Below are 24,225 nucleotides of genomic sequence, written 5' to 3' on the forward strand. Positions count from 1 at the left end.
AGGGGCAAACCACAAAAGTTTGTGGGTTTACTATCAAATAAACTTGTTGGATTTTAATCTGGTGTTGCGAGGCTTCTTTCTATGAGACAGCCAGTTACTTATCCAATCAACCAAATTTCCTTCTGTATCACACCTCCTTACCTTCTTCATGAGCCAACCATGGGGAACCTTATCAAACACCTTCCTAAAATCCATATATACAACATCAATTGCTCTACCTTCATCTACATACCTAGTTATCTCCTCAAAGAATTCAATCAAATTTGTGAGGACTTACCTCTCATGAAACTGTGCTGACTATCCCGGATTAAACTGCATCTTTCCAAATGGTCATAAATCCTATCTCTCAGGACCCTTTCCATTAACTTACCGACCAGTGAGGTAAGATTAACTGGTCTATAATTACCAGGGTCATTTCTATTTCCTTTCTTGAAGAGAGGAACAACATTCACCACTCTCCAGTCCTCTGCACAATCCCCGTGATGTGGAGATGTCAGCGTTGGACTAGGGTAAACACAGTAAGAAGTCTCACAACACCAGGCTAAAGTCCAACAAGTTTATTTGATAGTAAACCCACTATCTTTCGTGATCAGGTGAGTCCCTGACAAAGGGGCAGACCCCAAATGCTAGTGGGTTTACTATCAAATAAACTTGTTGGACTTTAACCTGGTATTGTGAGACTTCTTGTGACAATCCCTGTGGACAGTGAGGACCCAAAAATCAAAGTTAAGAACATAAGAAATAGGAGCAGGAGTAGGCCATCTAGCCCTTCGAGCCTGCCCCGCCATTCAATAAGATCATGGCTGATCTGTCGTGGCTCAGTTCCACATTCCCGCCCTCTCCCCATAACCCTTAACCCCCTCTCTTATCAAAAACCCATCAAAGCGCATCTTAAAAATATTTAGCGAGGCAGCCTCCACCACTTCAACGGGCAGAGAATTCCAGAGATTCACCACCCTTTGAGTGAAGAAGTTCCTCCTCAACTCCGTTCTAAACCGCCCCCCCCTTTATCTTGAGGCTGTGCCCCCTAGTCCTACTGTCCTTTCTGAGCGGGAAGAGTCTCTCCACCTCTATGCTATCCATCCCATTCATCATCTTATACGTCTCAATGAGATCTCCCCTCATTCTTCTAAACTCTAATGAGTTTAAACACTCCGCAATCTCATCCCTTGCCTTCCAAAGTATCTTAAGATGTATCCCATCTGGCCCAGGGGACTTATCCACCCTCAGGTTTTTCAAAATTGCTAATACAGCTTCCCTCAGAATATCTACCTCCTCCATCCTATCAGCCTGTATCACACACTCACCCTCAAAAACATGGCCCCTCTCCTTGGTGAACACTGAAGAAGTGTTCATTCAACGCCTCCTAAGGTAGAGGTGTTGGATGGGGAGAGGGGTTTAGGATTGGGACAGTAACGTGCACCCAGTGACCCTGCCACAAGACCCCGGCTGCAGCCAGCAGAGGGAGCGCTTCCCATGCCCCACTCGGCCGGAGAAGCTCGTGGCCGTTCGGCGGATCAAGTTTGTTTTTGCCGCCTCCCCCGGCGCTTGCTGCAGCTTTGTTGACAAACTCAACCCAAGCCTCGCCGCCGGAACCCTTCGTTCGCCATTAGCCAACAAACGAGACCCAAAAATGAATCCCTCAACTTCGGCGCCGCCATCTGGAAAGGGCCGGACGGTTGGATGATTGGCAGCAGGGCTGGCCAATCAGAAGCGGTAACCGGGCGAGGTTGTGTGTGGAGTGGACCAATTGGAGCGTGGGGCCGCCCCCCCCCCCGGTTGCCTGGTGCTGAGGTGTCAGAGCAGAGACAGGGTGAGTTACTGTTCCGTGTAAAGTTACCAACTGTTCACACAACTGCTATTGTAAAAGTGTCCAGTATCTATTGAAACATATGCATTTAGAATTACTTTTCTACTTATCTATCCAGCAAAGGTGGGCTATCCTGCAAACTTGCCAACAAAATCTTGCAGTTTACACTGCAAGGTATCAGACATTTTAAAAAGTCTGTGACTGTTCACCAAGGCAGAGCTAGAAATTTTCAGGTGGCTATCAATCCACAGGACTCTTTAAGATTCTTAAGTATTGCAGAATCTGCCTGCCCTGCTTAAGATATCCTTATTGCTGTGGCCTGAAAGGTCCCCCATCACCTCCCAGTGCTGTTTGTTGCACACAGTTACAAAGTAGGGCATCCCCAAAGTTTTTATTCTCCTTGTTTCTCCTTCACAAAAGGAAACACAACTTGGAACCAATTCATTCTGCTGTCGAGCGGAGGGACTGCAAACTAGCCATGGCTCAGTGAAAGATAATCCAACCAGGAAGGATGATGCAACCCCAGATGGACGAATTGTGCAGTGTTTTCCCCAGTGAGGATGGCCTCTTTTCTGATTATTACACAGAGGAGAACAGTTACGAGTTTTGTGGACATGTTTTAAAGATCACCCAGTACTTCAGTGCTGATCTGGGAGTTGCTGCTCCAGTATGGGATTCTGTAAGTATAGTGATCAGCATATGTATTGGATGGAGGAAACGCGATCTGATCACATCTCATTTAAGTTTAAAATTTATTTATTAGTCACAAGTAGACTTACATTAACACAGCAATGAAGTTATTGTGAAAACCTCCTAGTTGCCACAGTCTGGCACCTGTTCAGGTACACAGAGAGAATTTATCATGACCAATCCACCTAACTTGTACATCTTTGGACTGTGGGAGGAAACTGGAGAACCCGGAGGAAACCCATGCAGAGAATGTGCAGAATGTGCACAGACGGTGACCCAAGCCAGGAGCCAAACTCAGGTCCCTGGCATGAGAGGCAGCAGTGCTAACCCACCACCGTGCTGCCCTATTTATTCATCTGCCGTGCTGATATTTTAGTTGGGCTTAGTTGGCCATGTTTTCTCTCCAAGTTATGGGTTCAAACCCTATTTCAGGGATCACATAATCATAATCTAGGCTGGCATTTGGGTGCAGTCCTGGAGGAGAGTTGCATGTTGGAGGTGCTGTTTTCTTTTGGAAAAGACATCCAATTGAGGGTTTGTCTGCTCAGATGGATGTGAACAATTCCACATCACCATTTGAAAAAAAGCAGGGGGTCCTTCTGGCGTCTTGACCAAATTTTCTCCCTGTTGCCCTCCTAGTGCAGCCATTCATCTCACTGTTCGTGCACAAATTGTCTGCCATGCTTCCTACATTACAATAGCGACAAAGCATTTCATTGGCTGTGAAGTGATTTGAAATGCCCCAAAATGTGCAACTCCTTTCATTTTTTCTCTCTTGTATTGCTCAAAAAAGACAGTAGGACTAGGGGGCACAGCCTCAAGATAAAGGGGGGGCGGTTTAGAACGGAGTTGAGGAGGAACTTCTTCACTCAAAGGGTGGTGAATCTCTGGAATTCTCTGCCCATTGAAGTGGTGGAGGCTGCCTCGCTAAATATTTTTAAGAAGCGGGTTGATGGGTTTTTGATAAGAGAGGGGATTAAGGGTTATGGGGAGAGGGCGGGTAAGTGGAACTGAGCCACGACAGATCAGCCATGATCTTATTGAATGGCGGGGCAGGCTCGAAGGGCTAGATGGCCTACTCCTGCTCCTATTTCTTATGTTCTTATGTATTCTGGCACTACCTGTTGGCGCTACATACCACCCTCTCAATGAATTTGTTCTAATGTGAATGTGTTTGTTTTCAGGCTCTGGCTCTTTGTCAGTATTTTGAGGAAAAGAAGATGAGCTTCTGTGAGAGGAAGGTGATTGAATTGGGTGCAGGCACTGGGATTGTGGGGATTCTCGCTGTCCTGTTAGGTAAGTTTAAGTATCCAAGCAAAGTTTGTAATGTCAGAGAGGAAATCAGACAGTTACACACAGAATATGAGCAGAAAACGCTAGAAGCACTCAGCAGGTCTGGCAGCATTCGTGGAGAGAGAAACAATGTCAATCTTTGGCCTGTTTCTCTCTCCACAGAGGCTGCCTGACCTATTGGTTTTTCCAGCATTTTCTATTTAGTTTCATAATTCTCAGTGTCTGCAGCATTTCACTTTTGTAGTAACGACATATTTTGTGTTGGTGCAGTAAGGAAGTGGGTACAATAAAATAGATGTTTGTTTGCTAAACAGATAGCTTCCCTCCAATGAACTACACATTATTTCTGTCACTCCTCTGATGGCATAGCTGGTTCAGTTACTACAGCATAGACTAGACCGATCCCATGTTCAATCAATGGTCCCTGCTGAGGTTACTGAGTTCAATCAGGGGGTGCTGCATTTAATGCTTCTGGACTAAGGAAGGATAGTCAGCCAGGATTTTTGCTCTTGGCTGCTACCTAGTGTGCAGTGAAACAAGATCTGTGCTTCACATTCTAATAGCTCATGTCAAACTGCTACTGGTGGACTGGCCATGCTGAGTTGCCCCTTAGTGTCAGAGGGATCAGTTAAGGTAAATACACGGGCTTATGGGGATAGGGCCTGGGTGGGATTGTTGTTGGTGCAGACTCGATGCACAAATGGCTGCCTCCTGCGCTGTGGGGACTCTATGGAAAATCACTGCCTAGGCTTATATACAGAGATGGCCCTTTGAGTGTGAGGTACTGGGGGTTGTTTGGAGCCAATGCCCCAGCAAAGTCAAAGAAAAGAGGCTCACATGTGCCATGCTAGACTTGTATTAACCCTTCCAGTTTCTCAGTCCTTGAATTGAAACAATAACTGTTTTTGTCTTTCAGTTTCATTTACTTAGTGGAGACACAATGGGTCGAGTGGCCTCCCTTTTGCACCGTAATAATTCTGTGATTCTGTATAAGGCTCCATTTGGCCAACCTACATGGAGTGAATATGCTAGAGTGATGCTGCCAGGCTGATTCTTTCCTCTTGGCAAATCTTGCTCTGGACTTTCGCTGCCTGTGATAGTACCTACCCCACAGAGTTACCATCTCCTAAGGAAGGACTTGCTTTCTCTTTCCCCACCATTGCATATACCACCCCCCTCCACCTCTCCTCCCCCGCCCCCCAACCACCACACCCCACCCACTCTGTGCCCATAATGGAGGACCGGGTTGTTGATCAAACAGTGCCTGTTGCCCTCCGGGGTGGAGGTGGCTCCATGATGGCACAATTGGCAATGGAAGTCTGCAACCAAATTAATCCTCCCTGTGAGAGCTTTGTTAATCCAGCACTGGAGCCAGGCTGGTGGTTGGTACTTTGACCAGCCCAACCAGTCTGAAAAAAGGTGGATCTATCATTGGCAGCTGGAATTCTTTCCCCTCAACTTCAGATAAACCTGGAAGCTATTGAATTATGAAGGCTGAGATTGCCTTTGCACATCTGTCCAGGGAGCATGCCAGCACCTACTGAGTAACCAGCAGAGCGGTCTTTGCTGGAGGGGCAGGAGACGGCCACTGATACACCGCAGTTTAATCTGGTTAAACTTCAGCATGGATAAGCCTGGGGCTCTTTCAACTTTCACTGTTAAATCTACATAATCTACTTAAATCCCCTTTCTGGATTTGGCGAATCACATAGTGTCAGTGGAAGAGTGTATGCTAGGTCAACAGAACCTAACTTTGTGGATTTCTCGAGAATTATCACCGTTCAAATCCCTCCATATCTTCAGTACCCCTCCCTATCTCTGTAACCTCCTCCAGCCCCCTACACCCCCTCGCTATTTCTGTAACCTCCTCCAGCCCCCCTACACCCCCTCCCTATCTCTGTAACCTCCTCCAGCCCCCCTACACCCCCTCCCTATCTCTGTAACCTCCTCCAGTCCCCCTACACCCCCTCCCTATCTCTGTAACCTCCTCCAGCCCCCTACACCCCCTCCCTATCTCTGTAACCTCCTCCAGCCCCCTACACCCCCTCGCTATTTTTGTAACCTCCTCCAGCCCCCCTACACCCCCTCCCTATCTCTGTAACCTCCTCCAGCCCCCTACACCCCCTCCCTATCTCTGTAACCTCCTCCAGCCCCCTACAACCCTCTCTATCTCTGTAACCTCCTCCAGCCCCACCCTACACCCCTTCCCTATCTCTCTAACCTCCGCTAGCCCTCTACACCCCCCTCCCTATCTCTGTAACCTCCTCCAGCCCCCTACAACCCTCCTATCTCTGCAGCCCCCTACACCCATTCCCTTTTGCAGTAACCTTCTGCAGCCCTTACACCCCCTCCCTATCTCTATAACCGTCTCCAGCCCTTACACCCGTCCCTATCTCTGTAACCTCCTCCAGCCCCCCTATACCCCCTCCCTATCTCTGTAACCTCCTCCAGCCCACTACACCCCCTCCCTATCTCTGTAACCTCCTCCCGCCCACTACACCCCCTCCCTATCTCTGTAACCTCCTCCAGCCCCCTACACCCCCTCCCTATCTCTGTAACCTCCTCCAGCCCCCTACACCCCCTCCCTATCTCTGTAACCTCCTCCAGCCCCCTACACCCCCTCCCTATCTCTGTAACCTCCTCCAGCCCCCTACACCCCCTCCCTATCTCTGTAACCTCCTCCAGCCCACTACACCCCCTCCCTATCTCTGAAACCTCCTCCAGTCCCCTACACCCCTTCCCTATCTCTGTAACCTCCTCCAGCCCCCCTACACCCCCTCCCTATCTCTGTAACCTCCTCCAGCCCCCTACACCCCCCTCCCTATCTCTGTAACCTCCTCCAGCCCCCTACACCCCCTCCCTATCTCTGTAACCTCTTCCAGTCCCCTATGACCCTCCCTATCTCTGTAACCTCCTCCAGTTCCTACCTCTCACCCATCTGCCTTGCATGATTTTGATCACTTCACCACTGGCGGCCCTGCCTTCAGCTGCTTGGGTCCCTGACTGTGGACTTTCCTCCCTAAACATCTCCACCTCTCGCTCTCTTCTCCTTTAAGATGCTACTCTTTGACCGAGCTTTTGGTCACCTGTCCCTAACATCTCCTTATTGTTGCTCGGTGTCCAACTTTGTTTGATCATTGCAGCTGTGAAGCTCTTGGGATGTTTTACCATATTAAAGGTGCTATATAAATGCAAACTATGTTTGGATTTGGAGACTTATAGACATGGTTGACTCCGACATCTTCAGAGGGAATGTCATTCTTTTTGTATTCATCAGGTGGCGATGTAACAATCACAGACCTGCCACCTGCTTTGAAACAAATAGAGAACAACGTCTTGGCCAATGTCCCCTCTTCCTGGGCACACCGCTGCCAGGTTCGTGCCTTGTCCTGGGGCCATAACCACAATCACTTTCCCACCGACTACAGTTTTGTTCTGGGCTCCGACATTGTGTATCTTCCTGAAACCTATGCCTCACTCGTCCGGACATTGCAGCATCTCAGTGCTCAGAAGGCCACCATTTACCTCTCTTCCAAAATGCGGAGGGAGCACGCGACTGACTCCTTCTATGAGGAGATCCTGCCTCAGCATTTTCAGTGCCAACTTCTTTGCAGGAATGAGGAGCAAAATATCAACCTGTACAAAGTTACTAAAAAAGAACCGAGTGCTGGAGACCAGTGATGATTGTAGTAAGGGCAGTCTGTCATTTAGCGTGACTGTGAAGATGAGGCAGCCCTTCTGTACTTGACCCATGTAGAAGTTGGTCTGACAAATTCCGATAAATCCTTAATTTCCTTTTTGATCCGTTTTTAAAAACACCTTAAATTCTGGCTGTTGGTGGCTTGTCCTGCAACACAGTTCAATGTATTCCTACACCCCCTCCCTATCTCTGTGACCTCCTTCAGCCCCCTACACCCCCTCCCTATCTCTGCAACTCCTCCAGCCCCGTACACCCCTCCCTATCTCTGTTCAGGTTACCTGGTACCTGAGCCAAGTTCATAGGCTTTTTGACCATTTAGGACATCACAGTCAAGGCTCATGCTGTTCAGATAACCCTAGTTGGTTGTTGTTCCTCCTTCTCCCTCCCCCCACAACCCTTTACCTGGCCCAAGGGGACCGACGTCAATGGTGGTGCTGTTACTATCTCCTTGGCTAAGGATACCTTGTTCAGCACAGACTAGGGATGGGCCCTGTGACCTGTTTCAGTACCAGCCACCAGACCTGAGCCTGAAGATGTACTCACCTGACATATTGTTTGTTATACGTACACACCCCCCCCAAAAAAAAATCCTAACCAAGAAACACAAAGGCCAAATGTAGTGTCCCCATCACTGACTGGGTGGACTCAGTATTTTGTTTGGAAGTATTTGACATTTAAATAAGGGACACCGAGAATAGGAACTGCATGGAAAACTTGCGGGTTTCATTATCTAATCGTGGGAGAGAGAGAGAGAGAGATGACAATGAGTTGGATTGCCTGGGATTTGTATTGGTTGAAACTGCTTGTTGGAAGAGACCTCCTTTGGCCCACTGTATGGAGCATCGAGCAGTTGGGAGAAATGATCATCATCTGTCACCCTACCTGAGCCCTGCCTGTTGCTGGACAATCTGAGATCTGCCATTGACAATGATTATGTAGATGTTGTACCTTCCTGACTGAAGGAAGATACTTTATGAATGTAGAAAACAACAGAATTATATATTTGAATTTATGATGCATTGAGGAATGTTAATGCTGAAGAAGAGAATATTTTTCCATATTTTGTATTGAATCTTTCCCCAACACATGCAATTGGCTTTGGATCTTGACCTTCTGACAATTGACTGATGTTGATTTTGCATGCTAAAACAACATGGATTAAATGTAAAGTTCCCATTCACTACAGTAGCAATATGCCTTAAATCTTGCCTTAGACAAACACCTTTAATCCACCAGCGTGACTTTTCCTCTGTTTCGTAACATCATTCACACTTCATTTAAATTTCATTCGCCAAAAGTAGATCATGGCAGCCCCCACTCATTTCACAAAGGCCTGTTAAAGGGGCCATCATTTAACCAATGGTTAAACCCAGGTTAAGTGAAAGAGCAACTTTGTGACACACTATGACCCCCCTCCCCCCCAATATTTGCCAAAAATAATTATATTAATGATCATATTTATGGAGTTTTTTCAGTGTTATTATCTTGAATAAAGTTACTGTCTCAAACATGAACAGTATTTCAAAGATAAAGTGCCTCCAAGCTAACTGTGCCTGTTTCTCTGTACACTTCATCAGCATTTTTGTGTGTCTGAGGTTATCGAGTTTCTGTCTGCTAATCACTTTGTTTAACAATACACCTGAACCAAGAGGATATATTGAAACACTCAAAGAAAAATAAACTGCTTGTGAAATTTGTTCAGTATCTTTAATCTGTTAAAAAAAACCCAAATCAATCAGAAAGACAAAAACTTTCAGATCTCGTGATCATTTATTTTCATTGAAAGAACAAACTTGAATTTGTGACAGCGTCTTTCATAATCTCAGGACACTCCAAAGGGCTTCACTGTCAATGAAGAACCTTTGCAGCATTGTCATTGCTGCTATGAAGGTGCTAGTTCTCACTCAGGGAGGTTCCACAGATGCCAAAAGACTTTTGATGCCTGACTCAAGTGGTCATTAATGTGTGCGATGAGACAGACTATTCAATCATGGAAGACATTCTATCTTGACATTTTGGCCAGAATAATAAGAACTAGGAGTAGGAGTCGGCCATCTGGCTTCAAGCCTGTTCCACCATTCAATAAGATCATGGCTGATCTTTTCATGGAATTCTCCAATCTCACCCACAGCTGGTATTCTTTCATCCCGCTGCTGTGAATGGAGATTTGGCTGAGCGCCAAATTCTCTGTTCTCGCTGGCAGTGGTAGTGGAGGGTGCGAAACTGGAGAATTCCGATCTTTGTCTTTCCTCTCTAGGCAATTGGTGCTGAGGCCAATTGTGCTATTACCACCCTAGTTAAGATAAGCTAACTCATCTTATAGACTGAGAATCAAGCCTGGCACCATCTGAATCTGTGGCTTATTATCATAACATGTTTAAATGACAAGTCATGATGGTGAGGAGGGAGGAGATTTATGTGGAGAAAGTTAGAGGTGATGATAAATAGTGCTTTAGTTCACTTGAAATGAAGATAGAATAGGAAGAATTAACATCAGTCATTCTACTACTTGTTTACTACTACAATGTTTAGACTACTAGACTGTTGCCATCAGACTTTTGAATGGTCCTACCATATATTAAGCTGATCTTTCTCTATAACCTGACTGTGACTGTAACAGTACATTCTGCACCATCCCCTTTCCTTCTCCTCTATGCAAGATTTTGATTCAGCGACTGTGAAGGAACGGCGATATATTCCAAGTCAGGATGGTGAGTGGCTTGGAGGGGAACTTGCAGGTGGTGGTGTTCCTGTTTATCTGCTGCCCTTGTCCTTCTAGATGGAAGTGGTTGTGGATTTGGAAAGGTGCTGGCTAAGGATCTTTGGTGAATTGCTGCGATGCATCTTATACATTGTACACACTGCTGCTACTGAGCATCAGCGGTGGAAGTATTGAATGTTTGTAGATGTGATGCCTATCAAGCGGGGCTGCTTTGTCCTGGATGGTGTCAAGCTTCTTGAGTGATGTTGGAGCTGCACCCATTGAGGCAAGTGGGGAGCATTTCATACACTCTTGACTTGTGCCCTTGTAGATGGTGGACAGGCTTTGGGGAGCCAGGAGGTGAGTTACTCACTGCAGGATTCCCAGCCTCTGACCTGCTCTGGTAGCCACTGTGTTTATGTGGTGAGTCCAGTTGAGTTTCTGGTCAATGGTAACCCCAAGGATGTTGACAGTGGGGGCTTCAGTGATGGTTATACCATTGAATGTTAAGAGGTGGTGGTTAGAGTATCTTTTATTGGTGATGGTCATTGCCTGGCACTTGTGTGGTGCAAATATTACTTGCCACTTGTCAGGCCAAGCCTGGATATTGTCCAGATCTTGTTGCATTTAAACATGAACTGCTTTAGTATCTGAGGAGTTGTGAGTGGTGCTGAACATTGCGCAATCGTTGGCGAACATCCCCATTTTTGACCTTATGATGGAGGAAGGGTCATTGATGAAGCAACTGAAAATGGTTGGGCCTAGGACAGTAACCCTGAGGGAGACCTGCAGAGATGTCCTGGAGCTGAGGTGACTGACCCTCCACAACCACAACCATCTTCCGTTGTGCGGGGTGTGACTCCAACCAATGGAGAGTTTGCCCCAAATACCCATTGATTTCAGTTTCGCCAGAGCTCCTAGATGCCACACTCGGTCAAATGTGGCCTTGATGTCAAGGGCTGTCACTCTCACCTCAGCTCTGGAGTTCAGCTCTTTTGTCCATGTTTGAAGCTGTAATGAGGTCAGGAGCTGAGTGACCCTGGCAAAACCCAAACTGGGTGTCACTGAGCAGGTTATTGCTGAGCAGGTGCTGCTTGATAGTTCTGTCGATGACCCCTTCCATCACTTTACTGATGATCGAGAGTAGACTGATTGGGCGGTAACTGGCCTGGGTTTTGTGTGCAGGACAAACTTGGGCAATTTCCACATTGTCAGGTAGATGCCAGTGTTGTAACTGTACTGGAAGAGCTTGGCTAGGGGAGTGACAAGTTCTGGAGCACAAGTCTTCAGTATTATTGCCGGAATGTTAATCAGGACCCATTGCCTTTGCAGCATCCAGTGCCTCCAACCATTTCTTGATATCACATGGAGTGAATTGAATTGGCTGGAGACTGGCATCTGAGAAGTTGGGGACCACTGGAGGAGGCTGAGATGGATCAACCATTCGGCACTTCAGGCTGAAGACTGCTGCGAATACTTCAGCCTTATCTTTTGCACTGTGCTGGGCTCCTTCATCATTGAGGATGGGGATATTTGTGGAGCCTCCTCCTCCAGTGAGTTGTTTAATTGTCCACCACCACCATTCCTGTCTGGATGTGGAAGGACCGCAGAGCTTAGATCTGATCTGTTGGTTGTGGGATCGCTTAGTTCCGTCTATTACTTGCTGTTTTTTGATATTTGGCATACAAGTAGTCCTGTTTGGTAGCTTCACCAGATTAACACCTCATTTTTAGGTATGCCTGGTGCTGCTCCTGACATGCCCTCCTGCACTCTCCATTGAACCAGGGTTGATCTCCTGGCTTGACGGTAATGGTTAAGTGGGGGATATGCCGGGCCATGAGGTTACAGATTGTGCTGCAGTACAATTCCGCTGCTATTGATGGTCCACAGCGCCTCATGGATGCCCAGTCTTGACTTGCTAGATCGGTTCAAAGTCTGTCCCATTTAGCACGGTGATAGTGCCACACAACATGATGGAGGTTATTTTCAATGTCAAGGTGGGACTTTGTCTCTACAAGGATTGTGTGGTGGTCACTCTTCCCGATACTGTCACGGACAGATGCACCTGCAGCCGACAGATTGGTAAGGATGAGGTCAATCGCAGAATCATAGAATCCCTACAGTGCAGAAGGAGGCCATTCGGCCCATTGAGTCTGCACTGACCACAATCCCACCCAGGCCCTACCCCCATAACCCCATGCATGTTCCCTAGCTAGTCCCCCTGAGACTACGAGGCAATTTAACATGGCCAATCCACCTAACCCGCACATCTTTGGACTGTGGAAGGAAACCCACACAGACACAGGGAGAATGTGCAAACTCCACACAGATAGTGACCCAAGTTGGGAATCGAACCCAGGTCCCTGGAGCTGTGAGGCAGCAGTGCTAACCCACTGTGCCACCATGCCGCCCATATAAAAGTAGGAATAATTATTCCTATTATATGGGCAGCATGGTGGCAATAACAAGTATGTTAAGTATAACAATAACAGGTATGTTATTTTCTCTTGTTAGTTCCTTCACCACCTGCTGCAGATTCAGTCTAGCAATTATATCATTTAGGACCCGACCAGCTCAGAATAATTACCGTCTGTATAATAATACGAATAATTATTCCTACTTTTATATGTGCGGCTTGGTGGCATGGTGGTTAGCGCTGCTGTCTCACAGCGCCAGTGACCTGGGTTCGATTCCCGGCTTGGGTCATGGTCTGTGTGAAGTCTGCACATTCTCCTCATGTCTGCGTGGGTTTCTCCGGGTGCTCCAATTTCTTCCCACAGTCTGAAAGATGTGCGTGTTCGTGTGGATTGACCTGAACAGACGCCAGAGTGTGGCGACTAGGGGAATTTCACAGTAACTTCATTACAGTGTAATGCCCACTTGTGACATTAATAAGAACATAAGAAATAGGAGCAGGAGTAGGCCATCTAGCCCTTCGAGCCTGCCCCGCCATTCAATAAGATCATGGCTGATCTGTCGTGGCTCAGTTCCACATTCCCGCCCTCTCCCCATAACCCTTAATCCCCTCTCTTATCAAAAACCCATCAACCCGCGTCTTAAAAATATCTAGCGAGGCAGCCTCCACCACCTCAACGGGCAGAGAATTCCAGAGATTCACCACCCTTTGAGTGAAGAAGTTCCTCCTCAACTCCGTTCTAAACCGCCCCCCCTTTATCTTGAGGCTGTGCCCCCTAATCCTACTGTCTTTTTTGAGCGGGAAGAGCCTCTCCACCTCTATCCTATCCATCCCATTCATCATCTTATACGTCTCAATGAGATCTCCCCTCATTCTTCTAAACTCTAACGAGTACAAGCCTAGTTTATTCAGCCTCTCCTCATAGCTCAACCCCCTCAACTCCGGTATCAGCCTAGTAAACCTCCTCTGCACTCCCTCCAAGGCCAAAATATCTTTGCGCAGGTGCGGCGCCCAAAACTGCATGAACGGTATGTTTTGTCTATATAGTGTGCAAGAACAATACTTTTCCCTGTATATTAATACATCTGACAACAATCAAAAATGTGCTTAAATCTCTGTGGATTCCATTCCCGTGCTGATTTACAGGCAAGAGTCACCCAGCTAAAGAATTAAAATGCATTTGTTTTTCTAAAATATCCCTGAAAAAATCCGACAGAGATCAAAAAAGTCATGTTCTAATTTCTCCTGCTCCAGCCACCAGTGGGAGCTATCAGAAAGGTCGGGCTGGACAGCAGTCTGCAAGGAGTTTTCTCTTGGCGTTTCTCTGAACAGGCGCCGCTGAAGTTTGTCCTTGTTGGCTCTCGGTTAATGGTTGTGGCCTGTCCGCGGCGCTGACCATGTACAGCATGCTGTCTGCTCTGCGGAACGCTCGGGCTGATATTTCCAGGGTAAAACTAAAGCTTCCGCACGCGATCCCTGATCCGCCATTCGGGTTTTCAAATACGACGGATAATCTTTCGGAGGCCTCAGATAGTGCGCAGTAACCTAACTTGATAGGAGAGGGTGATTGGCAGGGAGGTTGGCCAATCAAAAGATGCGGTGTGCGAGTATTGTCGGTTCCATTGATGAGATTTGGACACGAGCCCCGCCCTCTGCTGACAGGTTAGGTTGAGCCTTCACGGATGATGTTTGAATGAGGCAGGGAAAGGGTGGTTTTCGCTTACTGCTTCTAATGCACTGTTTAACTGTACACCTATCGTGTTAACCAGAAATAAAATTAGAAAGTGGTAGAAGAATCAGCAACCAGAGGGCACGGATTTAAGTCCATTGACAAAACATGTTTTTCTTAAAATTTGAAACCTGGAATGATCTGCCAGGAATGGGTGATGGAGCAGGTTGAATAGTAACTTTGAAAATGGAATTGGAAATCTTTGATAAATTAAGGCGAATTTTGTAGGGATATTTATAGATATGATGAGCCAAATGGCCTCCTCTGCTGAATGATTCCACTTAAAAGAACAAGATTCTGAAAAGGAAGAGACCAGAACTAGGGAGGAGTCTGTCTTGAAATGTTAATCTGTCTTTTCTCTAACAAAGCAGATCTTTTTATTACAGTGAACTGAAGGTGCAGAAAACTTGTGATTCTCTAAGCAAACTGATAAACACCTTGCTTATTTATATTTGTCTTTAACTTTCTGATCTATCAGTATAAGACCAATTTATAATGCTTAATTTGAGGAAGGGTGCATAATGATCATGAATGCATTCATGGTTTTAAGTAGGGTTATATACCTGTGCTGAGTTGCACAGTGATTCAAACCATATGAGGAAAGGTCAAGCAAATTCGAATGTCAGCAAGGAAATGTATGTACTGCCTGGGACTCCAGAGCTTAGGTACAGCTTTACTCCCCTACTGATCTGTTGTGTCCCGAGATTCTCAGTCTGCCTGACTGGAGAATTTTTACAATAAGAAGTCTCACAACACCAGGTTAAAGTCCAACAGGTTTATTTGGTAGCACGGGCTTTTGGAGCGCTACTCCTTCATCAGGTGAATGGGATTTCAGTTTGTGAACCAAATAAACCTGTTGGACTTTAACCTGGTATTGTGAGTCTTACTGTGTTTACTCCAGACCAACACCAGCATCTCTACACCAGGTAGGATTTTTGCCTGAGCTGAGACTCAGCCTCTTCTTTTCCTGTCCCTCTTGCGTAAAAAGGGGTGCTGAGCACAAAGAACTCCCCAGCTCCCATACAAGTATAAGGGTCCTGTTAAAATGCCACTGTTTTGAATACAATTATTGGCATTGCAAATTATTTTTCTTGTTGGGAAGTGACTGGCTTCATGATAGCTGCCCGCTGCGATATGACTGAACCGAGAGGCTCACCATTTGGGGAATAGCAAGCACAGGACCTCTTCACTACAGGGTATTGAGTTGCAGCAATCTTGAGAATGTTTCAAGGAAGTGAGATGGGATTGTGGCCTTTGATAGAACCTTAGTGAGTAGCACCGTGGACTAATGTGTAGATAAAAACTGTGCAAAAAAAGCCTGAAGCTTTAATCATGCTACAGAGTTCCCTAAGATAGTTGTTTGCCTTTGATAGATCTTTGTGCAATCATCGCAGTTTCTGCACTGTCCTGGGATTAGATTGATGGCAGCTGATAAAGAGCTCCTCCTGAAACTCCGGAAAAAGACGGGATATTCATTTACAAATTGCAAGAAGGCCTTAGAAAAGTTTAGCAGCGACCTTCAACAGGTAGGTGGAAATTATAACGTTGAAGCTGCCAGGGGACACCGCAGTGTTGTGTGTTTTCCTTCCACCCTATCCTGAAGGTTGGATTATAGTACCATAGGTACTGACAGCCCTTTGATACCTTATTCGAAGGGGGCACTCCTCAGATGGAAAGCTTGATTGTATATTTCCGCTGGCTGTTCAACTATGGGAGTATCATGAGAAAACCCAAGTCTGTTGGAAAGTGAACAGGAGTAAGGAATCCAGACTAATTATTTTTTGTCACTTCTTGCTAATCCTGGGATGTTGTAACAGCTCACAATAACCTTGGTTGGCAGCAGCTAACCAAATGCAAACCAGAAATTAAACCTTGATCTGCAAATCACGTCACACTGCATGGTGCATTCACCCACTGATTTACAGGTAACACTCTAAAAGCAAACTTTGAAAATTCGAGGTAATGAAATCCTTATTTATATTATTCAAAGATTGAATGTATTAAAACAAACTTCAAGTCCCCTGATACATTTATATCCAGTGTGCCAGTGATATTATAGAGCAGTTAATCTACAGTGAAAGAGCATATAATTTTAGCAACAACAACTTGTATTTACATAGTACCATCAACATAGTAAAATATCCCAAGGTGCTTCATAGGAGTGCTGTCAAATACAATTTGACATTGGGCCACATAAAGGGATATTAGAACAGGTGACTAATATGTTGGTCAAAAAAGTAGACTGTAAGGAGTATCCCAAAAAAGGGGAGACAGATGGAGAGGTTTAGGGAGGGAAATCCAGAGTTTAGCAATAAAACGTGTGGATTGAAGATTTTAAATCCTGGGTTTCATTCAGGGACCTATTATTTATTTTCATCTATATACAATATATACAATATATCTTGTATAATTGTTGTAGCAAATGCTACTAAACAAGGCTAATTTTTCTAAGTTTACTCATTTACAAATTATTGTTAGATTAACTGGTTGTGGGAATGATTTTATTTTATTCCATTCACCTTTTCCCTACCTATCTTGATAGTAGTTGTTAGGATTCTAAAGAAACTGGACCACAATCTCCTAACTGAAACCAAGACATATTGTACAGCAGCAAACTAATTTTTCCTGAGTGTGAAATGTAAACAAATGCAATAGTTTTGGAATGGGTGGGGTTGCAGTGAAGGGTGCAGACTCCAAAGGGTTAACGAGGGAAGTCTCACAGTGTTTTGTCAGGGATGAAAGAATTTGCTGCAGGCAATAAGATAATGACAGTGGTTTCTTTTTAAAGGCTGAAACTTGGTTGCATGAGCAGGCCCATAAAGAAGGATGGAGTAAAGCTTCCAAACTACAAGGTCGAAAAACAAAGGAGGGTCTCATTGGACTGCTGCAAGATGGAAGCTCAGCTGTTCTCGTGGAGGTAAAGATTAATGTTTGCATTGAAATGGCAAAAATGGGTTAAATTGTGGCATTTTACTGCACAGAAGGAGACCATTTAGCCCATCATACTTGTATCAGTTCTTTGAAAGAGCTAATCACTCCCCCATCCAACGGCCACCTCGTCCCCATCTTTCCTCAAAGCCCTACAAATTTCTCTTTCTCAAGTACATGTCCAATTCCTTTTAAAAAGTTACAACAGAAACAGCATTCATACAGGTCATTCTGTATGCTATTAGAACAAATGTGTGAATCTGTTAGCAAGCTAATCTCTGTTCAAATAGTAGGAAGAGGAGTTTTGTGTTGTTGATGTGGGAGACAGAAGGGTCGGTAAGCAAAGGAACACAGATCTAAGATAATTGGCAAAGAACCAGAGGGGGAGATTTTAAAAAAAAATTATGGCAGTGAGTTGTTATGATGTGGCATTGGAAGCAGGTTCAATAGCAACTTTCTAAAGAACATTGGAGGCTTGAAATGGTGAAACCTTCAGGGCTACAGGGAAAGGCTGGGTGGGGAATAGAACAAATTGGATTGCTTTTTCAAACAGCTGGCGAAGCACAGTGGGCCAAATGGCCTGCTTCTCTGTTATGTGATCAATATACTTGTGTGAATAAAATGGTCCCTTTTGAAATAAATATTTTGTTCCCACATCAGGTGAATTGTGAAACGGATTTTGTTGCCAGGAATGTCAAGTTTCAGCAGTTGGTGCAGCAGGCAGCCATTGCCACGATGGCACACTGTCAGTCCAAGAATGCAAATACCAGCAATTACACCAAGGTTTGTCTATGTTTTCTATTGAAAAAAGAAACTAGTATATTTTCTTTGCCAGCAGATGCTTATCACCATTGTTCTCCAAACTAAGTACTGAGTCTCCAATTGTAGCTATTGAGAAGTTTTATATCTGCTGGGTCTCTGTTTGCTTGATACAGACGTTCTCCCAGTAGGAGTATATGCTGCTAACTAGAGGTTGGCAGATCCAAAGTTTAAAGGTCTTCCCCTACAAGTCTATCCAAGATACTGTTGGAGTTTTAACCAGCTAAACCCGCTTAATTTAACTGCTCAGAACACTGGGAAAACCATAAGACGTAGGAGCAGAATTAGGCCACTCGGCCCATCGAGTCTGCTCCGCCACTCAATCATGGCTGGTACTTTTCTCATCCCCATTCTCCTGCCTTTTCCCCATAACCCCTGATCCCCTTATTAATCAAGAACCTATCTATCTCTGTCTTAAAGACGCTGAATGATCTAGCCTTCTGCAGCAAAGAGCTCCACAAATTCACCACTCTGGCTGAAGAAATCCCTCCTCATCTCTGTTTTAAAGGATCGTCCCTTTAGCCTGAGGTTGTGCCCTCTCTGGTTCTAGTTTTTTCTAGTAATGGAAACATCCTCTCCATGTCCACTCCATCCAGGCATCACAGTATCCTGTAAGTTTCAATAAGATCCCCCCTCATCCTTCTAAACTCCAATGAGTACAGACCCAGAGTCCTCAATCGTTCCTCATATGACAAGCTCTTCATTCTAGGGATCATTCTTGTGAACCTCCTCTGGACCCTTTCCAAGGCCAACATAGATATGGGGCCCAAAACTGCTCACAATACTCCAAATGGAGTCTGACCAGAGCCTTATACAGCCTAAGAAGTACATCCCTGCTCTTGTATTCTAGCCCCTCTCGACACGAATGCTAACATTGCATTTGCCTTCCTAACTGCCGACTGAACCTGCACATTAACCTTAAGAGAATCTTGAATAAGGATTCCCAAGTCCCTTTCTGTTTCTGATTTCCTAAGCATTTCCACAATGAGGAAAACCTCATTGCTGGTCCAGCCAGGACCATGCTATCCTGGTATTGTCTAGTAGGGTTGTATGAAGTTAAATCGGAAGAATTCCATCCTCCATTGGCTGCTTAATCCCTTGATGTTCCATTTGTGACTCGGACTGGCTGCTTAACCATCAAATACTGCCTGAGGAGTACTGGTTCAGATATTGGATTACAAAGTCTTGTAGTCTCCAAATGAAATTCTTTGTCCAGAGGATGGGTTGAGAAAGTATTCTGATCAACAAATGGCAGCTTTATAATCTCATGTATATTAATGTTTCCCAATTACTTTGCAGGATTCCTTTACGACTGAAGAAATAACACAATTGAAAACCAGTTTAGACAGCTGTCCTCTTGCTGACCATCTTGCCCTGGCTATTGGTAAGATTGGCAGTATAAACTTAGACCAGTGAGCTGTTTTCCTCTCCTTTGGGGTGACACAGTTATCAATACTGTTTGTAAAATACAAGATTCTCCAATAAACATAGTTGACCTAAATATGATCATAGAAATGAGGCCATTCAGCCCTTCACGTCTGCTCCACCATTCATTTTGATCATGACTGATCATTAAATTCAATATCCTGATTCTGCCTTTCCTCCCCATATCCCTTGATCCCTTTATCCCCAGAAGCCATGTCTAATTTCTTATCGAAATCAGACAATGTTTTGGCCTCAACTACTTTCTGTGGGAGTGAATTCCACACATTCCCCACCCTCTGGGTGAAGAAATTCCTCCACCTCAGTCCTAAAAGGTTTACCCCCTGTCTTCAAACTATGATCCCTAGTTCTGGAAATATCATCATCTCAGTGATTTAGTTCAGATTATTGGAGGAAAAAAGACTGAGGGAGAAAGAAAGACTTGCAATTATACCATGCCTTTCAGAAACTCAATGTCATTAGAGCACTCTATAGCCAATGAAGTGTCATCACTGTTGTGATGTAGAAAATGTAAGGGAGGCAAAAACTTGCACTATTTTGAGATTCTGAGACAATGCATTGGAGTAGGAGACTGTACTGAATTTTTTCTACTTGCACCTTCATTGTGTTAAAATAAACAGTGTAGAATGAGGATTTGGAGCCTTTGAGAAGAGGGTAAAGCTCAGAGTTGTAACTATCGTCTCTGAAATACAGAGAAATGAGGTATAAGAAATGTTGAAATATCCATTCCTCAGCACTGACCTTCACTTTGATCCTCCAGTCTCCATTCACCTCAAATTACATTTGAAGGTTGTTATCTAATTCATTATGTAGGCCTTGTGGCACGGTGAGTATTATCCCTGCCTGAGTCAGAAGCTCCAGATTCGAGTTCCTCCCCAGGACTTAATGGGCAAGGTAGATGCATTCATGATGCAGTCAAAGAAGTGTAAATCCTTCCAACAAGCATGCCATGACAGATGGCAAAAGCGAGTGAGTGTCCTGGTCAGCCATGTGATGGAAAGTAAGTTGGAGTCCCTCCATCACTATCCATAGTACCAGACAACAACATGCATGTGAAAGTGTATGATGCCACAGTAACTCTGACTCCGTGAGTAATCTGTAACACCATGCATCTAATTCATTACGTTCCAAAGATGGTTTTAACAATGCTCCCTTATCAACCCAGAGAATCTGATTTATATGTAATGCCTTTATTCATGGAAAAACCCTGCTTTATTTTTTAACAAACTTTGATTCTTCCTTTTCAATATTTTAAAGGTAGCCTTGGTGAGAATATGACTATAAGAAGAGCTGCATGGGTGGCTGTGCCAGTCGATTGGCACATTGGCACATATGTTCATGGAATGCTGCCAATGGACAACCCGACCCTTGCAAAGATGACATTTGGAAAATATGGTGCCTTAGTGATCTATAGGCCCCTGGAACATAATCCAAAAATAAACCTCTCTGAGCTGGGCCGCAGGTTAGGACAGCATATTGTGGGAATGATGCCATTGTCTGTGGGCTCGATGGAAGACCCACCTGGTGATGACACAGAGACCAAAATGCTGGCACAGCCTTTCCTGCTGGATCCTGGCACAACTGTAGGGCAGTTCCTATATACAAGTGGAGTGTCGTTGTTGGACTTTGTACGATATGAGTGTGGAGAAGTAACTGAGATGGCAAAGAAAGTATAGTTGGAATGTTGCAGTGCATCCCAAAAATATACACACTTTTTTATTGTGAAAGCCTCCTTACTGACATCAGAATAAAATAATGATCTCCAACAATTTAATAAGTTATATCACAGTGTTTTTCTTTCCTCTTCTGTTAAACTGTCATTCAAATGAGTTTATGATAAATCAGTTGTTTCTGACTGGGGTACAGTTTCACAGGTTTTATCACAGAGTGTACACTTCATGAAAGTGGCTATTCTTCATTGCAAACCGGGCATAGAAGGGGCTTCAACTTGTTCAGTGGCTTTAAGGACCTCCTGTAGCCTTTAACACACAGAGATAGTTACTCAAATCAAAGGGCTTTCTGTCTGCTTGAGTAGAGGTTTCAAAAACTGTGGGAAGGAAATTGGGTTTGTGCTCTAGCAAAAAGGCTCCCTTCGTCTGAATCTGTTTCACTTTCTGATTTCACTGCAGAGAGACCTTCACCACATCAGTCTTACTGCACTTGCAATCCATTACTTGCACAGAATGGACAAGCCCGTAAAATAATTAATGTTTTTACAAAGTGACTTCGACCAATTGATAAAGCAGCACCGTAAATCTGAGGTGTCCATCTATATTTGTCTACTAATTGCTTTCAGAGAAATTTGGTTCATGATTGTGACTGGGTTTAATTTTTCAGGTAACAAACAGTGCTTATAACACACGTTTGAGACAGCTGCATGATCCATTTCTTGCTATTGTACTCGAAAGCTATTGGTATACAATAAAGGTAAATATTTACACACTGCTCAGCTGGAACAGCTAATTGATAAACACAAAGTATACCTGCATTTAAGTGATCAAACTTTGTCCTGTGCAGAATTGAATAATAGTTATTACCTCCACAAAGGGCCCAGGTTCTGCTGTGGGTAGTGCTGTCATCTGAGTCAAAAGCTCATGCCCCACCCCATGAGAATTGAGTCATAATTTAGACTGACACTCCCCATTTAGGGTTGAGGAAGTGCTGCATTATCAGTGGTGCTGGCTTTTGACTAAGAGGTTAAACTAAGGCTCTGTCTGCTCCCTCGCGTGGAGTTAAAGAGCCCATAGCCTCTATGTTGAAGAAGAGCAGGGGAGTTAGTCCCAGTGTCCTGGCCAATATTTATCCAGTAAAAAGTCTGACAACACCAGGTTTTAGTCCAACCTATTTATTTGATAATATACTTACAAGCTTTCGGGGTTAACTAACCCCGAAAGCTTGTGAGTATATTATCAAATAAATAGGTTGGACTAAAACCTGGTGTTGTCAGACTTTTTACTGTGTTTACGCCAGTTCAACGCCGGCATACCCACATCAATATTTATCCCTCAATCAACATCACTAACAGATGATCTGCTCATAATCACATTGCTATTTGTGGGATTGGCTACAATATTTACAACAGACAGTGACTGCACTTCCAAAGTATGTTGGGGGAGGCAGTGGTGTAGGGATATTTTCGCTGGACCACTAATCCAGAGACCCAAGGTAATGGTCTAGGGACCTGGGTTTGAATCCCAAAAAAATTTGAAGTCCAGGATGGGTGGGAAAACAGGAGCGTTTCAGATCCATAATTTTAGGCGCATTCAAAGCTGCTATTTTATACATACGGTGCATGAAAAATCAGCAGAAATCATTCCTCACCTGAGACCTTGCTCCCTCCCCAAAAGTTATCTGCACACTGGCTGAGAGCAGCAGAGGGCACTATTGCGCACGCATGGGTCTCCAGCAGGAGAGATTTGTCAATTGGACTCTGCTGCTTTCAGCTTGCCTCCATGGCTTTCACAAAGCACCCAGCCAAATAAACATAACCACCCCCACCCACCATGGGGGCCTGTGGCCTATTGCAACCGCCCCCATGATTGCCTGACCTGCTGACCAACCACTCCCACATCGGCCACCTGACCACTGATCCCACTGCAAAAATGGTAGCAGGTTCTTTTTCCCTTTCCATGCTGATCACAATTGCAGAGTGCACAGCGGCTCTCGGCCTCCAGTAGGCTCAGGACTTGCCCCTTGGCACTGCCTGGTGGGCAGTGCCAGGCTGGCACCACCCCTTGCCTCTGAGCTCTGGGGGGGGGCGGTCTCAGAGGCCTCTGGCTTTACCTTTGAAGCCATCATGACTGGTTTACATTGCTGGGGACCAGCTGTGATTCTCACCAGAGAGAACCTGTCCTAGCGCGGCCACAGAGGCAAGAGAGCCCAGACAATAGCATCTCAAGCCCATTATATCAATGAAAAATAATTTTTGAATAAACAAATTTATTCAGCCTCACACCAGAAATGGGCATGAGGCTGATTGTGCCAGATGTCCAGTGCCAGTAAAATTGCAAGGCGGGGGGGCGATGAAATCAGGTGCGAACCTGATTTCTCAGCTCCCACGCAATCTTACTGGCTTGCCCTGCCTGCAACAATAAGATGGCACCTCCCCTGCAATTCTGACAGTGTAGTACTCCCTCAGTACTGCACTGGAAATGTTAGCCTGGATTATGATGCTCAAGTCTGTGAAATGGGACTTGAATCCACAACCTCCTGACTCAATTGGTCACTCCATTGAGCTACAGGCTGCCAGCACTGCACCAGGAAATGTAGACAGTCCCACCAGGCCTTTTGTGCAACTGCCAGGATCAATACTGAGAGAATACATCTTTATAACATTTGCCTCTAGATGCTCCCTTGGCATCTGATAGGAAAAAACAATTTAGAGGTAAGAATTTGTGTTCGGTGTGGGGAAATTATAAAGAACATATAAGTAAGTTTTTCTTTGCTTTTTTGTTCCAATTTTCATGTTTGCATATGTGTGGTTACTGACATCGCTCAGAAGCAAAAGCACAGGGATCCTAATGTATCCATTAAAATAAATTAATTCCCCCTTCCTCTGGTGTGCTGCCTCCTCTCCTCAGGATGCCATCTCTTCTTGGGATCTGATTATGAGGGTACTTATTTTAAGTAGGCTGTGGCTTTGAAGGTGCTGGCTTTTCCTGGGGGACAGTTCTAAAGGTGCCGGTTCTTCTTAGGA

General features: G+C 45.0%; 3 protein-coding genes across 4 annotated transcripts in view; 2 read left to right on the plus strand and 1 right to left on the minus strand.

Annotated features, from left to right (window-relative positions):
* Positions 1 to 1,768: 1,768 nt before the first annotated feature.
* Positions 1,769 to 9,172, plus strand: LOC145362007 (EEF1A lysine methyltransferase 3-like). The gene is made up of 4 exons (XM_080218030.1): positions 1,769 to 1,813; positions 2,231 to 2,489; positions 3,685 to 3,796; positions 7,071 to 9,172. Exons 2-4 carry the CDS (start codon positions 2,322 to 2,324, stop codon positions 7,472 to 7,474), a joined length of 684 nt encoding a protein of 227 aa, XP_080074156.1. The 5' UTR covers positions 1,769 to 1,813; positions 2,231 to 2,321; the 3' UTR covers positions 7,475 to 9,172.
* A 2,834-nt stretch (positions 9,173 to 12,006) lies between these two features.
* The window catches only part of avil (advillin), a 59,606-nt gene continuing 47,387 nt past the window's right edge, over positions 12,007 to 24,225 (minus strand). Inside the window, exon 20 of the mRNA XM_080218098.1 lies at positions 12,007 to 12,259. Coding sequence (XP_080074224.1) covers positions 12,206 to 12,259 — 54 coding nt within the window. The 3' untranslated portion in view covers positions 12,007 to 12,205. The remainder of the gene's footprint in view (positions 12,260 to 24,225) is intronic.
* tsfm (Ts translation elongation factor, mitochondrial) lies at positions 13,729 to 21,306 on the plus strand. 2 transcript variants are annotated; one of them, XM_080217970.1, is made up of 6 exons: positions 13,729 to 14,058; positions 15,713 to 15,865; positions 17,128 to 17,256; positions 17,928 to 18,050; positions 19,386 to 19,470; positions 20,787 to 21,306. In XM_080217970.1, exons 1-6 carry the CDS (start codon positions 14,008 to 14,010, stop codon positions 21,203 to 21,205), a joined length of 960 nt encoding a protein of 319 aa, XP_080074096.1. In that variant the 5' UTR covers positions 13,729 to 14,007; the 3' UTR covers positions 21,206 to 21,306. The 2 variants fall into 2 exon arrangements, with proteins under 2 accessions (XP_080074096.1, XP_080074097.1); XM_080217971.1 differs by lacking the exon at positions 13,729 to 14,058 and adding an exon at positions 14,336 to 14,505.

The sequence above is a fragment of the Carcharhinus amblyrhynchos genome, chromosome X (assembly GCF_965287045.1).
Source record: "Carcharhinus amblyrhynchos chromosome X, sCarAmb.v2.hapA, whole genome shotgun sequence".
NCBI lineage: Eukaryota > Metazoa > Chordata > Chondrichthyes > Carcharhiniformes > Carcharhinidae > Carcharhinus > Carcharhinus amblyrhynchos.